This window comes from Mus caroli, chromosome 17 (assembly GCF_900094665.2).
Source record: "Mus caroli chromosome 17, CAROLI_EIJ_v1.1, whole genome shotgun sequence".
Classification (NCBI taxonomy): Eukaryota; Metazoa; Chordata; class Mammalia; order Rodentia; family Muridae; genus Mus; species Mus caroli.
Window position 1 is genome coordinate 15,820,589 of NC_034586.1, and position 16,315 is coordinate 15,836,903.

At 37.4% G+C, this 16,315-nt stretch overlaps 1 protein-coding gene across 1 annotated transcript in view; it reads left to right on the top strand.

Annotated features, from left to right (window-relative positions):
- LOC110283711 (vomeronasal type-2 receptor 116-like) overlaps nt 1-13,057 on the top strand; it is a 19,838-nt gene extending 6,781 nt beyond the window's left edge. Inside the window, exon 5 of the mRNA XM_021149152.1 lies at nt 12,118-13,057. Within this exon, the coding sequence (XP_021004811.1) occupies nt 12,118-13,046 (929 nt within the window). The 3' untranslated portion in view covers nt 13,047-13,057. The remainder of the gene's footprint in view (nt 1-12,117) is intronic.
- The last annotated feature ends 3,258 nt before the right edge of the window (nt 13,058-16,315 follow it).

Genomic DNA, 16,315 nt, shown 5'->3' on the forward strand with positions numbered 1-16,315 from the left:
TTCAGGAATTTTCCACCTGTGCCCATGTCTTCTAGGCTTTCCCCGACTTTCTCCTCTATAAGTTTCAGTGTCTCTGGTTTTATGTGAAGGTCTTTGATACACTTAGACATGAGTTTGTACAAGGAGATAAGAATGGATCAATTGACATTCTTCTACATGATAACCACCAGTTAAGCCAGCACCATTTGTTGAAAATGCNGTCTTTTTTCCACTGGATGGTTTTAGCTCCCTCGTCAAGAATCAAGTGACCATAGGTATGTTGGTTCATTTCTGGGTCTTCAATTCTATTCCATTGATTTTCCTGTCTCTCTGTGTACCAGGACCATGTAGTTTTTACCACAATTGCTCTGTACAACAGCTTGAGGTCAGGCATGGTGATTCCACCAGAGGTTCTTTTATCCTTGAGAATAGTTTTTGCTATCCTAGGTTTTTGGTTATTCTAGATGAATTTGCAAATTGTCCTTTCTAACTCAGTGAAGAATTGAGTTGGAATTTTGATGGGGATTACATTGAATCTGTACATTGCATCTGTGCATTGCTTTCAGCAGTATATCCATTTTTACTATATTAATCCTGCCAATCCATGAGCATGGGAGATCTTACCATCTTCTGAGATCTTCTTCAATTTATTTCTTCAGAGACTTGAAGTTCTTGTCATATAGATCTCTCACTTTATTAGTTAGAGTTACAATAAGGTATTTTATATTTTTTGTGACTATTGTGAAGGGTATTGTTTTAATTTCTTTCTCATCCTGTTTATTCTTTGTGTAGAGAAAGGCCACTGATTTGTTTGAGTTAATTTTTTATCCAGCTACTTCACTCAAGCTGTTTATCAGGTTTTGGAGTTCTCTCGTGGAATTTTTAGGGTCACTTATATATATATACTATCATATCATCAGCAAATAGTGAAATTTTGACTTCTTCCTTTCCAGTTTATATCCCCTTGATCTGCTTTTGTTGTTGAATTGCTTTGCTAAAACCTCAAGTACTATATTGAGTAGGTAGGGAGAAAGTGGGCATCTTTGTCTAGTCCCTGGGATTGCTTTCCTTTGTGGGAGTTTCATTCCATTTAGTTTGTTATTGGCTACTGGTTAGCTGCATATTGCTTTTATTATGTTCAGGTACGCATCTTGAATTCCTGATCTTTCCATGACTTTTATCATGAAGCCGTGTTGGATTTTGTCAAATGCTTTCTCAGCATCTAACGAGATAATCATATAATTTTTGTCTTTGAGTTTGTTTATATAGTGGATTACATTGATTGATTTCCGTATATTAAACCATCCCTGCATCCCTAGGATGAAATCTACTTGGTCATGGTGGATGATCATTTTGATGTGTTATTGGATTCGTTTTGCAAGGATTTTATTGAGTATTTTTGCATTGATATTCATAAGGGAAATTGGTCTGAAGTTCTGTTACTTTGTTGGATCTTTCTGTGGTTTAGGTATCAGAGTAGTTGTGGCTTCATAGAATGAATTGAGTAGAGTACGTTCTGTTTCTATTTTGTGGAATAGTGTGAGGAGAGTTGCAATTAGGTCTTTTTTGAAGGTTTGATAGAACTCTGCATTAAACCCATCTGGTCCTGGGCTTTTTTTTAGTTGGGATACTATTAATGACTGCTTCTATTTCTTTCAGGGAAATGGGGCTATTAAGATAGTTAATCTGATCCTGATTAAACTTTGGTACCTGATATCTGACTAGGAAGTTGTTCATTTCATCCAGGTTTTCTAATTTTGTTGAGTATAGCCTTTTGTAGTAGAAACTGATGATGTTTGGGATTTCCTCAGGTTCTGTTGTTATGTCTCCTTTTTCATTTCTGATTTTGTTAATTAGGATACTGTCCCTGTGCCCTCTAGGTAGTCAGGCTAAGGCTTTATCTATCTTGTTGATTTTCTCAAAGAACCAGCTCCTCTTTTAGTTGATTCTTTGCATAGTTCTTTTCTTTCAACTTGGTTGATTTCAGCCATAAGCTTGATTATTTCCTGCTGTCTGCTCCTCTTGAGTGAATTTGCTTCCTTTTGTTCTAAAGCTTCTAGGTATGCTGTCAGGCTGCTAGTGTATGCTCTCTCTAGTTTCTCTTTTTTTGGAGGCACTCAGAGCTATGAGTTTTCCTCTTAGGACTGCTTTCATTGAGTCCCATAAGTTTGGGGATGTTGTGACTTCATTTCCATTAAACTCTAAAATGTCTTTAATTTTTTTTTTATTTCTTTCTTCCTTGGCCAAGGTAACATTGAGTAGAGTGTTGTTCAGTATCCACATGAATGTTTGCTTTCTATTATTTATGCTGTTATTGAAGATCAGTCTTAGTCCATAGTATTCTGATAGGATGGATGAGATAATTTCAATATTTTTGTATCTGTTCAGGCCTGCAGGCCTGTTTTGTGACATTTGAGACCTGATTCGTGGAAAGATATTGTGTGAGGTTTTTCTTTTTTTCTTTTTTTTTTTTTTTCATGGAATACCTCCTTGATATTTTGAATAACTTTGGGTTGGAAGTCAATTTTATTCAATATTAGAATGGCTACTCCAGCTTGTTTCTTTGGACCATTTTCTTGGAAAAGTGTTTTCCAGCCTTTTACTCTGAGGTAGTATCTGCCTTTGTCCCTGAACTGGGTTTCCTGCAAGCAGCAAAATGTTGGGTCCTGTTTGTGTAGCCAGTCTATTAGTCTGTCTTTTTATTCAGGAAGTGAGTCCATTGATACTAAGAGAAATTAAAGAAAAGTAATTGTTGCTTCCTGTTAATTTTGTTGTTAAAGTTGGGATTCTGTTCTTGTGGCTGCCATCTTTTAGGTTTGTTGAAGGATTACTTTCTTGCTTTTTCTAGAGTGTAGTTTCCATCTTTGTGTTGGTGTTTGCCCTTTATTATACTTTGCAGGACTGGATTCCTGGAAAGATATTGTGTGAATTTTGTTTTGTCATGGAATACTTTGGTTTCTCCATCTATGGTAATTGAGAGTTTTGCCTTGGCTCCATTTGTGTTCTCTTCGTATCTGTATATCTGTACAAGATCTTCTGGCTTTCATAGTCTTTGGTGATTAGTCTGGAGTAATTGTAATAGGCCTGCCTTTATATTTTACTTGACCTTTTTCCCTTACTGCTTTTCATATTCTATCTTTATTTAGTGTACTTGTTGTTTTGATTATTATGTGTCAGGAGGAATTTCTTTTCTGGTCCAGTCTATTTGGAGTTCTGTATGCCTCTTGTATGTTCATGGGCACCTCTTTAGGTTTGGGAAGTTTTCTTCTATAATTTTGTTGAAGATATTTGCTGGCCCTTTAAGTTGAAAATCCTCGTTCTCATCTACTCCTATTATCCGTAGGTTTGGTCTTCTCATTGTGTCCTGAATTTCCTGGATGTTTTGAGTTATGATCTTTTTTTCATTTTGCATTTTCTTTGATTGTTGTGTCCATGTTCCCTATGGAATCTTCTTCACCTGATATTCTCTCTTCCATCTCTTGTATTCTGTTGCTGATCTATGGTTCCTGATTTCTCTCCTAGGTTTTCTATCTCCAGAGTTTTCTCCCTTTGTGTTTTCTTCATTGTTTCTACTTCCATTTTTAGATCTTGGATGGTTTTCTTCAGTTCTATCACCTGTTTGGTTGTGTTTTCCTGTAGTTCTTTAAGGGATTTTTGTGTTTCCTCTTTAAGATCTTCTTCCTGCTTAGCAGTGTTTTCCTGGTATTCTTTAAGGAATTTTTTTTTTTGTTTCCTCGTTAAGGACTTCTACATCCTTAGCAGTGTTTCACTGTAATTCTTTAAGGGCTCCTACCTGTTTAGCAGCATTCTCCTGTATTTAAGTGAGTTATTAATGCCTTTTTAAAAATCGTCTACCACCATCTCGAGATATTATTTTAAATCTGCATCTTGCTTGTTGGGTGTTTTGGGGTATCCAGGACTCGCTGTGGTGGGTGTACTGGGTTCTGATGATGCTCAGTGTTCTTGGTTTCTGTTAGTAAGTTTCTTAAGTTTGCCTTTTGCCATCTGGTAATCTCTGGTGTTAATGTTCTAGCTGTCTCTGGCTGGAGCTTGATTCTCCTGTGATTCTGTTAGTCTCTTTCAGCACTCCTTGTAGTCCAACTCTCACCTGAGTCCCAGTGGTCATAGCACTCTCTGCAGGCAACCTCTCCTCTTGAAAGGCATGAAGCCAGAAATCTGGAGCTCTGATCCACCTCCTCAGGCCTGGGGTTAGAGCCCTATATGTAGGCCAACTCTCCTCTGTCAAGGAAGGTTCCCAGGGGTCTGGGTTTTAGCTCCACCTCCTGGCTGAGGAGGAAGGCCTGAAGGGACCCTGTCCAAGAAGCTCTTTTGCTTCTGTCGCCCACATGCTCTCCAGTGATCCTGAGGTCCTGGGTGTTCTAGGGGTTCTGCTGAGTGGAGAATCCTCTGAGGCCCTAGATGCCCTCTGCCAGGTTCACGAGGAAGATGGCCAGGCTGGCCTGGACCTGAAAGGATTGCAGCCTCTGGTTGGGCATGGTTTTCTTTGTCCATGTTCCTGCTGGCACAAGACCCTCCATGATTCTTTGGAACTGATGTTGCATTCCACTCACTCGTGATCCCGAGGTGATCTGGAGGTCCTGAAGTGTGGAGAGTTTTCTGGGGTTCTTGGCAGGCTCCACTGGGTTCAAGCAAAGATGGCAGGGCTGGCCCATACTAGTTTTTTTTTTTAATTAGATATTTTCTTCATTTATATTTCAAATGCTATTCTGAAAGTCACCTATACCCTCTCCCTGCCTTGCTCCCCAACCCACCCACTCCTGCTTCCTGGCCCTGGCATTCCCCTGTACTGGGGCATATGATCTTTGCAAGACCAAGGGCCTCTCCCCCCATTGATGGCTGACTAGGCAATCCTCTGCTACATATGCAACTAGAGACATAGTTCTGGGGGTGGGGGGTAGGGATCCTGGTTAGTTCATATTGTTGTTCTTCCTATAGGACTGCAGATCCCTTTAGCCTCTTGGGTACTTTCTCTAGCTCCTTCATTAGGGGCCCTGTGTTCCACCCAATAGATGACTGTGTGCACCCACTTCTATGTTTGCCAGGCACTGGCATAGCCTCACAAGAGATAGCTATATCAGGTTCCTAGCAAAATCTTTCTGGCATATGCAATAGTGTCTGGGTTTGGTGATTGTATAGGGGATGGATCCTCCTGTGGGGTAGTTTTTGGATGGTCCTTCCTTCTGTACCAGCTTGGAACCTTGTCTCTGTATCTTCATCCATGGTTATTTTGTTCCCCTTTCTAAGAAAGAACAAAGTTTCCACACTTTGGTCTTCCTTATTCTCGAGTATCAGTTTTTTTGCAAGTTGTATCTTGCGTATTCTAAGTTTCTGGGCTAATGTCCACTTGTCAGTGGATTACCTCACTCAGGATGATATCCTCCAGATCCATCCATTTGCCTAAGAATTTTATAAATTTATTGTTTTTAATTGCTGGGTAGTACCCCATTGTGTAAATATACCACATTTTCTGAATCCATTCCTCTGTAGAGGGATATCTGGGCTCTTTCCAGCTTCTTGCTATTATAAATAAGGCTGCTATGAACATTGTGGAGCATGTGCAAGCTGGTACAACCACTCTGGAATCAGTCTGGTGGTTCCTCAGAAAATTGGACATAGTACTACAGGAAGATCCAGCAATAACTCTCCTGGGCATATACCCAGAAGGTGTTCCATCTTGTAATGAGGACACATGCTCCACTATGTTCATAACATCCTTATTTGTACCAGTTTTTAATCCCCAAAGCAATAGAGGCATCTTCCTCCTTTCCACATCTTTGCCAGTTTGTGCTCTCACCTGAGCTTTTGATGTCAGCCATTCTAAATGGTGTAAGGTGGATTCTCATGGTCTTTTTGGTTTATATTTCACTGATAAATAAGGACTTTAGTTCTTAAGTGTTTTTTTAGCCATTAGAGGTTCCTCTGTTGTGGATTCTCTGGTTTATACTAAGTTCCTTGATCTACTATCTACTTGGACTTGAGATTTCTGCAAGGTGATAAATATGGATCTATTTTCATTTTTCTAAATACAAACTACTAATTGGAGCAGCACCATTTATTAAATCTGCTTTATCTATCTCTCTTTTTTAAATGTTATTGGCTTCTTTGTTAAAGATAAAGGGACCAAATATATGTGGACTTATTTCTTGTTCTTCAATCCTATTGTCTTGATTTACCTATCTATATATGTACCAATACAATGTGTGTGTGTGTGTGTGTGTGTGTGTGTGTGTGTGTGTGTGTGTGTGTGTGTTGTTTTATCACCATTGCTCTGTAGTACAATTTGTGGTCAGGGACAATACTTCCTCCAGAAGTTCTTTTCATATAAAGAATTGTTTTTGCAATCCTGGGATTTTTGTTTTTCATATGAAACTGAGAATTGCTCTTTCAATATGTGTGAAAAACTGTGTTGGAAACTGTGGGGACTGCAGTGAATCTGTTGATTGCTTTTGGTACGATGGCAATATTTACTATGTTAATCCTACCAATTCATGAGGATGTGAGATCTCACCATTTTCTAAGGGCTTCTTAAATTTCTTTCATTAAAGACTTGATATTCTTGTCATATACATATTTCATTTGCTTGGTAAGAGTTACACCAAGATATTTTTATAATATTGTTGCCATTTGTGAAGTGTATTGTTTCTCTAATTTTTTTCTCATCCTGTTTATCTTTTAAGTGGAGGAAGGCTACTAATTTGTTCGAGTTCATTTTATTATTAACACAATAATAAATAGTGATGCCTTGACTATTTCTTTTAAAATATTTGTCTACTTTTTGTTCTATTGTTCTCTTATTGTTATATCTAGAACTTTGAGTACTATATTTAGTAGATATGGAGAGAGTGGTCATCCTTGTTGTATTCTTAATTTAGTGGGATTGTTTCAAGTCTGTGTTCATTTCATTTGATGTGGGTAATAGTTTGCTCTATATTGCTTTAACTATGTTTAGGTAAGGGCCTTGAAATCCTGATCTTGTCAGTACTTTTAACACAAAGAGCTGTTGTATTTTGTCAAATTCCTTTGAAGCTTCTAATGAGCTGATCCTGTGATTATTTTTCATTGAGTTTGTTTAAAAAGTGGATTACATTAATGGACTTTTGTATATTGAATCATATCCATGTCCTCAAAATTCTAAAATAGAACTCTTACAGCTGATATAACCATTCAAGAATGTGCCTGGATACAACATTAACTAAAAGAAATCAGTAAACTTCATACATAAGCAATAAAATGTCTGAGAAGGAAGTTAGGGAAACAATAGCATTCACGACAAACTCGAATAACATAACCTTATTAGAGAATAACATGTATCTCTAACCAAGTTAGTGAAATATTTATATGACACAAACTTCCAGTCCCTGATGAGAGAAATTGAGGAAGATATAAGAATGTGGAAAGAACTCTTTTGCTTATGGATCAGTAGAACTAACATATTAGAAATGGCCTTCTAGTCAAAAGCATTGTCCTGATTCAATGCCCTCACCATTAAAATTCCAACACAATTCTTCAGAATTTTTGAAACAATTCTCAACTTCATATGGATGCTTCGGATTTTTATGAAGTGTCCATACTATCTTCATTTAAAATCAACTTTATATAATACTAAAATTTACTCTAAAAAAATCCTTACACACACACAAGAATATATAAGGTAAAGTTTTGAATGTATCCTGTGTATGCATAATAACAGTCATTCACACACTAAGAACAATCTGGCCAGTGTCTGTTAATTAATAATATTGTATAACAGCATGCAGCTCAAAGAAATGCTAAACACTAAACTTGAAAATACTGCTTTTAGAAAGTTGAACAGTAAGGTTATACTATCTTTTATATATTAAAATATCAATTCAATATTATAAATGAAATAAAATTGACACTGTGGTTATCAATTATAGTTTAAGAAATGTAGAAATGTTGTATAACCCACTGTCTTAGGGTTTCACTACTGTGAACAAACACCATGACAAAAGCAATTCCTATAAGAACAAAATTTAATTAGGGCTGGCTTACCAGTTCAGAAGTCCAGTCTATTATCATCAAAGTGGGAACAAAGCATCATTCAGTCAGGCATTATGAAGCAGGAACTGAGAATTCTACATCTTCATCTGAGGACTGCTAGGAAAAGACTTGCTTCTAGGCAGTTAGGAAAAGGGTGTTAAAGTTCATAACCACAATAACACTAATCTTTCAAAAAGACCACACCAACAAATAGTGCCAATCCCTGGGTTAAGCATATTCAAACTAATGCTTTCCACTCCCTGGGTCCCATAGGCTTGTTTAAACACTTGAGTCTATGGAGGCAATCCCTAGGCATAGCACTATGAAAAAGTACATTTTGTCCAACTTACAACATCCAAATATTTTTTAACAGTTACAACAATGTTAATAATACAAGTCCAAAGTCTCTTCTCAGGTTCATTGAAATTCTTCAGTGTAATCCCTAAAGCAAGACACAAACCAACTTGGCAAAATCCAAACTCTCAATCTCCTTGTCTCATGTCAAGAAGGTCTTCATCTCCACTCCTTTTTCATCTTTGTTGTCTATAACCAACTTCTTTTTCCTGGGCTGGCTCCAATCCAGGTCAGCAGCTTTCCTCAGCGAATATTGAATGGTTCTGGAATTTTGAAAATTTTTGAGTTTCCAAGACAACTTCAGCATTATAACTTCTTGTTCCAATGTCTTGAATCCACACATGACCATTTAGGATCCTTCAATGGCTTGCATTACTTCTCCAACTCTGCCCTCTATAGCACTCTAGGCTCTGGTTCACTCCACTCTACTGTTGTTGGTATTCTTGGTGATTATCCCATGTTATTGTCATCTCCATAACACAGGGGTTTTGCACTGTAACTAGGCTTCACCAATAGCCTCTTATAGGCTCTCTTCATGGTGCTAAGCCTCAGCTTCTTGGCATAACCTCTCCAGTTTTGGGTTATCAACTGCAACTGAAATTTTATCTTCACCCATGGAGTCCTCTGGCCCTCATAGTGCCGAGCCTTAGCTTTTCTCCATGATCCGTTCATATTTTCAAAATCAGCACCACCTGGGTGACTCTAACAGTTAGTCCAGCTACAAAACTAGGTACTACTTTGGCTATCTCTTACAGACAGCTTCTTTGTACTCTCAAAAACCACTTCCCAGATGATTTCACCTCAATGATGGTAGTCTAATCTTAATTATTGGTAATTTCTTAGTTCCAGATAAACCAACATCTATTGTTCCAGAAGTCTCCTTCTTTTATTTACTGATAAGCCAGAACCACAGTGCTCTGAGTTCAGCTGGTTACTGGGGGTGGAATGTAGCTCCTGTTATTCTACTATTAGCTTTTGCTTTACAACTCGTCCTAGGACATGCTCTGTAGATTGACCTTGAACACAAAAATCTGCACTTCTCTGTCTCCTGAATGCTAAAATCACACCTTATTTTAAGCTTTTCTCTGCTTGGAACTTTCTCAGTCACAGGCTGGTCTTAAACTCAGAGGTATGCTTGTCTTTGTCTCCTGGGATTAAAGAGTATACCACTGTACCTTGGCCTAAACTTTTCATGGCCCTTGCTCCCCATGATCTGGGTCAATAGCCTGTGTCTTCCAGCCTCACATTCTGGATCACAGGTTTGCTCTCTATTTCTGCATTATAGTTCATTCCACATTAAAATTCTAAAGCATTCCTTTTTCAACTGCAACCACAAACAATAATTTTGGTTAGATGGGATCTTCCACAGAGATCAACACTCTCTTAGTTCTTTCTCTCCTTGAACATAGGATTCAGCTCCATTTCATTTCCCAGTTCCCCTTTATATTTACTTTATCCTTGTGTTTTATAATTTTCTTTTCTAGGCTTGCTAGGATTCTATGAATATGTTCTTCATGAGGCTTAATCAGAGATCAAAATCTCTGTTCAGGATTTTGGGACTTCCTTTGTCAACTCAGTTAGTATAAATCTCTTTATCTTAGCCTCAATTAGACTCTTTAGATAAGGCCAAAAAGCACTCCTATACTTCACCAACATATCAGAAGAGCAGTACCATATAAAAATTATTTTTCTCTGAAACCTCTAGAACCAGGATTCTATAGCTCAAATCACCCTCAGTAACAAATGCCTCCATATTCCTTCAAGGATGACCCATTAAGCCACACTTAAAACATTCTACCACTTCCCCAATCCAAAATCTCAAAATCCACCTTCTTCCAACCAAAATCACAGTCAAGCCTATCAGAGAAATCCCTCATCCCTGATATTAACTTATGTCTTAAGGTTCTACTGCTGTCATCAAACACTTTGACAAAGTCAACTTTTATAAGAAAAACATTTAATTGGAAATGGCTTAAAGGTTTCGAGGTGCAGTAAACTATCCTCAAGTCGAGATCATTTCAGCATCCAGGCAGGCATGGCACATGAGGAGTGGAGAGTTCCACATTTTCTGGTGAAACCTTCCAGGAAAAGGGTCACTTCCAGGAATCTAGGATGAGGATCTTGAAGCCCACTCCCACTATGACATATTTCCTTCAACAAGGCTACACTTCACATAGTGCCATTTGCTAGTCCAAGCATATTCAAACTACCATGCCTAGGTAATGTAATTTATACATACATCTTAGAGCATCTATTTTATTTTAATCATAAGATTTACAAAAATATAAAAAAAAGTTCCAGAGCAGAATGTTATTTTTTTTTTAAATCTCTCATATCTTATAAGAAAATTCTATCGATGTGAAAATATATGCTTGCTTCAAATTTTATGGAATCATATTATTTGGTGATTTTTGAGCACTATCTATTCTATACTATGTAATAGGGTCTGTTTAATAAACTCCAGCGAAGAATGAATAGAATTTCAAAACACAAGGAATTTTAAGAATAAAAGTAAATTTAGAATTCACATATAAGAAACAATTATCTTAAAGGTTTTGAAATAAATATGTCCTCTTACCTAGATTTCCCATGTTTATGCTACAAAGGATATATGAATTATGAATACTATCAGGATCACATTAGAGTTTGCAATATAGTTTAATATTCTCGTTACTTTCAAAATGCTACACCATTGTCATGAAAGGCAGTGAAATATTGTATGAATAGAGAACAGAGGGATTTCTCTTGTACATTTAAAATCACAACTGAGAAAATTGTTAATGAATTTACTGGAAGTTGATGTGTACTTGTAAAGATCTAATACTTTTCTTAACAAAGGTAGATCTTGAAAGTCCACATAATTTCCTAGTTGTACATGCACTGGCTCTACTGAATGGACTGAGTGGCTATTAAAATGTAAAGGTAGAGGTAGTGTGCACATTGAGCTGTAAGTAAAAACTGAGGGAAGGGAAGGAGTGTGATGCTAGTACTTTAAAAAGCATTGAATCAAGTGCTATTATATGTTAAAAAATACATAAAGAAGTATGCAAGGCAGTCTCTAGATGGTCCATCCTTTTGTCTCAGCTCCAAACTTTGTCTCTGTAACTCCTTCCATGGGTGTTTTGTTCCCAATTCTAATAATCAGCCTCCAAATGCTGACACCATTGCATACACTAGCGAGATTTTGCTGAAAGGACCCTGATATAGCTGTCTCTTGTGAGACTTTGCCAGGGCCTAGCAAACACAGAAGTGGATGCTCACAGTCAGCTATTGGATGGATCACAGGGCCCCCATTGGAGGAGCTAGAGAAAGCACCCAAGGAGCTAAAGGAATCTGTAACCCTATAGGTGGAACAACAATATGAACTAACCAGTACCTTCTGGAGCTCGTGTCTCTAGCTGCATATGTATCAGAAGATGGCATAGACGGCCATCAATGGAAAGAGGGGTCCATTGGTCGTGCAAACTTTTTATGCCTCAGTACAGGGGAACACCAGGGACAAGAAGTGGGAAAGGGTGGGTAGGGGAGTGGGGGGGAGGGTATGGGGAACTTTTGGGATAGCATTGGAAATGTAAATGAGGAAAATACCTAATAATTTTTTTTTAAAAAAAGAAAGAACCACAGAGCAAGAAAAAAAAAGAGAGAGAAGAAGAAGTATGTAAGGAACAAAGTCCAGGCAATAAATATGAAGTCATTCATGCAAGTGTACAAAAACATAGTATGGTGAATTCTGTGACAATAATAACCTGTATTTCTGACCAGATGTAGACCAGTGTGTGAAGTGTCCAGAGAGTCATTATGCAAATACAGAGAAGAGCAACTGCTATCAAAAGTCTGTGAGTTTTCTGGCCTATGAAGACCCCTTGGGGATGGCTCTAGCCAGCATAGCTTTGTGCTTATCTGCACTAACTGCCTTTGTTATAGGCATCTTTGTGAAACACAAAGACACTCCTATTGTTAAGGCCAATAATCAAGCTCTGAGTTACACTTTGCTCATCACACTCAAATTCTGTTTCCTATGTTCTTTGAACTTCATTGGTCAGCCCAACATAGTTGCCTGCATCCTTCAGCAAACCACCTTTGCAGTTGCTTTCACAGTAGCTCTTGCCACTGTGTTGGCCAAAGCTATCACTGTGGTTCTTGCCTTTAAGGTCAGTTTTCCAGGGAGAATGGTAAGGTGGCTAATGATATCAAGGGGTCCAAACTACATCATTCCCATCTGCACCCTGATCCAACTTCTTCTTTGTGGAATATGGATGGCAATATCTCCACCATACATTGACCAAGATGCTCATATTGAACATGGTCACATCATCATTGTGTGCAACAAGGGCTCAGCTGTTGCCTTCCACTCTGTCCTGGGATACCTCTGTTTCTTGGCCCTTGGGAGTTATACCATGGCCTTCTTGTCAAGAAATTTGCCTGATACATTCAACGAATCCAAATTTCTCTCACTAAGTATGCTGGTATTCTTCTGTGTCTGGATCACCTTTCTTCCTGTCTACCACAGCACTAAAGGGAAGGTCATGGTAGCTATGGAAGTATTCTCTATCTTGGCTTCCAGCACAGCACTCCTTGCCTTCATATTTGGTCCCAAGTGTTATATTATCTTGTTGAGACCAGAGAAGAATTCATTTAATCACATCAGGGAAAAAAGAACAACACATTCTAGAAGGAAGATATTTTCCTAAAATATAATTGAAAAATAAATTTAACTTTTATGTTAAGGACTTCATAAAAGGGATCATTTATCTATTATGCTAAAATATGCTATGCAATTATATTATGAATGCCATTATATCAGGTTTTATTTCTTTACCCAATTGTATTACAGTGTATAGTTTGATAGCCATTTGTTTTCCTTGTTTGAAAACCACATTTGCTCTGATGATTCAACTTCTCTGTGTCTAAGCAATGATGGCTCCATTCCTTTATCATTGCAAGTGTTTGTATCATTTCTTGATATAAACTCTTCCTTTTCATTTATTGTTTTAATTTTTAGAATTTCTTGAATATTCTTCCTTTTGCCTGAAATTCTAAAACACTTAGTTTGCAAAGTCCATTGGAACATATTTTCTTAATGTATATCAATTAATTTTATTGAAACGTAATTTTCATATAAATAGTGTGCAAGTTTATAATATATTTAATTTTCAATAAACCCTGTTTAAAAATGAACAGCATGAAATATGTAAATCTCTCAAGGCATTCAGTTAATTCATAATTTTATGTTTGTATTTATGTGTTTATATTTAAAACTACCACCTGTCATAATTTAAATGTAATATTTTATATTTTAATAGCATCTAGTTCATGGCTTACCATTTTGTATACTAACTTAGTTTGAAGAGCCATTTAGAAATATATTTTATTACCCAAAATGAGAAATGAGTCAACCAGTTCAACCCACTTAGAGCCCATATTCATAGTTTGACAAAATTTGTGATATATACAGCTGTTTTAAAGTTAGTTGACTACCCTTGCATGCATTTACATTTAGACATTCACACATATTTTATGTAGTATATACATACCTTTATGGTGCATTAAGTCTTTTGAGAATTGCTGGTGTCACAACCTGTTTACGTTGAATTTTTATATTGTTTTTAATAAAAAATGTTCATCTGATTTTTATTCATTTAATGTGCTTTCACCTAATTTTCTATAAATTACTATACAATCCACAATTAATAACAACAATCAGTTATAGCCTTCTATTTTACTACCCAATCCCTGATGATTCATTTATTTTGTAAAAATAGTTGACATTATACTTGAAATAATATTCTTTCTATCCCCATCGTTATATGAAAGAAAACAAATTTAAAATTGTTAGAACAATAGCATATGACTTTTCTCTTAGTTATCATCTATTATTCCTGTTATTACTATCCTTGGCTATATGCTTTCAAGATTTTTCTAGGTAACTCTACTATTTGGCTGATGATCAGCTCAACTAGATGGAAACAATGTCTTCACTGGAAATCTATTTAAATCTACCCAATGGCAGAAATACTATGAAACTTTGAGGGAAACATAGACCTTGTATATTACTAAAATAACATTGGCCCACCCATATATAATGGGATGAGGGAAAGTTAAAAAGCTAGTACAACTGTTTGACAAAGATCCAATAAAGCAGACCTTCATTTTAGGATCATAATCAATTATTTTTCAATTTTGTTCTAGATCTCCACATGTTGCAGGCTGGAGGGAGACCTTTATTGTTGTAAAACTTGCATATATTAGATTGATGGGTGTGCTGACTAGTTCTGTGTCAACTTGACACAGCTGGAGTTATCACAGAGAAAGGAGCTTCAGTTGAGGAAATTCCTCCATGAGATCCAACTGTAAGGCATTTCGTCAATTAGTGATCAAGGGGAAAAGGTTCCTTGTGGGTGGGACCATCTCTGGGCTGGTAGTCTTGGGTTCTATAAGAGAGCAGGCTGAGCAAGCCAGGAGAGGCAAGCCAGTAAAGAACATCCCTCCATGGCCTCTGCATCAGCTTCTGCTCCTTGCCCTGCTTGAGTTCCAGTCCTGACTTCCTTTGGTGATGAACAGCAGTATGGAAGTGTAAGCTGAATAAATCCTTTCCTCCCCAAACTGCTTCTTGGTCATGATGTTTGTGCAGGAATAAAAACCCTGACTAAGACAATGGGAAATTTCTTAAGAATCATCTATGCCACCTTCCTCATGCACTGTCCTAAGCTTCCCCAGCAATTTCCAGAGTACACTACTTATCCTGCTTTTAGGAAGATATCCTTATCTGGGCCTAATTGAAGATTTCCTTGCATTGTGGATGTTATGGCATACATAAATATGTCATAGATCTCACTAGGATGAAATTGGTTTCAAAATACATTTTGGAGATCTGCTTTTAGACTTACAAAGGAACAACATAATCATAACAAAGTAAACTTTGAAACAGTCAACAAGACTGAGAGGACTAGAGAAGGGGGACCAAGATCAAATTAAAAGGTTCTTCTTACAATCCAGGCAATTACATGGCATATGAGATTGGGAGTGGGTGTCACCTATGGTATGCCTCTCCAGCAAAAATACACCAACAAGGTTAAAATTGCTGGCATTAATTCTCCCTTACACAGCTCTTATGCTGATGGGAGAAATAATAGCCTGGAGGAATTATTAACAAAGAAACAAAACCACCAAAATATCAGAACCTCTCTTTCCTGGAGAAGTTAGCTTGCATGGGGCCACTGTGTTATCTGATGGCTAAGGAAAAAAAATAAGAACAAAATTAGACAAATAACAAAATTTGACCAAGATATAAAAAATATATTGTCTCATTCCAGAAATTGAAAAATATGACAGCAGCAGTTGCCTCAAGGTTTTTCTTGGGTCCAAATGACAATTGATAATTTGGCCATTAAAAGTTGATAATACACCAGCTTCCCATTGTAGCTTGGAGATTTTAAGTATGTATACTCCTCTTGAAATCTCAAAAGCTGCCAGCCTAAGAATGGGCTACCATGCCTTGTGAAAACATGCCTCTAGATTACTTTTATAAATGTTATATTAATTTACATCTCCAAAGATGCCTCCCTGTTGCTTTTCCTTCCCAGTGTTCTTCAACCCATTCCCTCTCTACTTCTGAGATAGTTCTCTTCCAGGCCCAGGGATCCCCTTTCCTGGTTGCATAATATCTTTACAATGTTAGGTTCCTCCTCTCTTTCTGAGGCCAGTCCAGGCAGTCCTCTGCTACATACGTGTCTGGGGCTTCAGACCAAGCAGTGTAGGCTCCCATCTTTAAGCACAAAGTTGTATCAGTAATAGTCTCAGGGTTTGGTGCCTGCCCGTGGAATAGATTCCAAGTGTGCCCATCACTGTTCAACCTTTCTTCATTCTATACACATATTTTGTCCCTGCTCAGGAATGTACTATCTTCCTTTGCAAAATATGCCTCCATATTATTAAATGTTGAGGTATGTGTTTGTTGAGG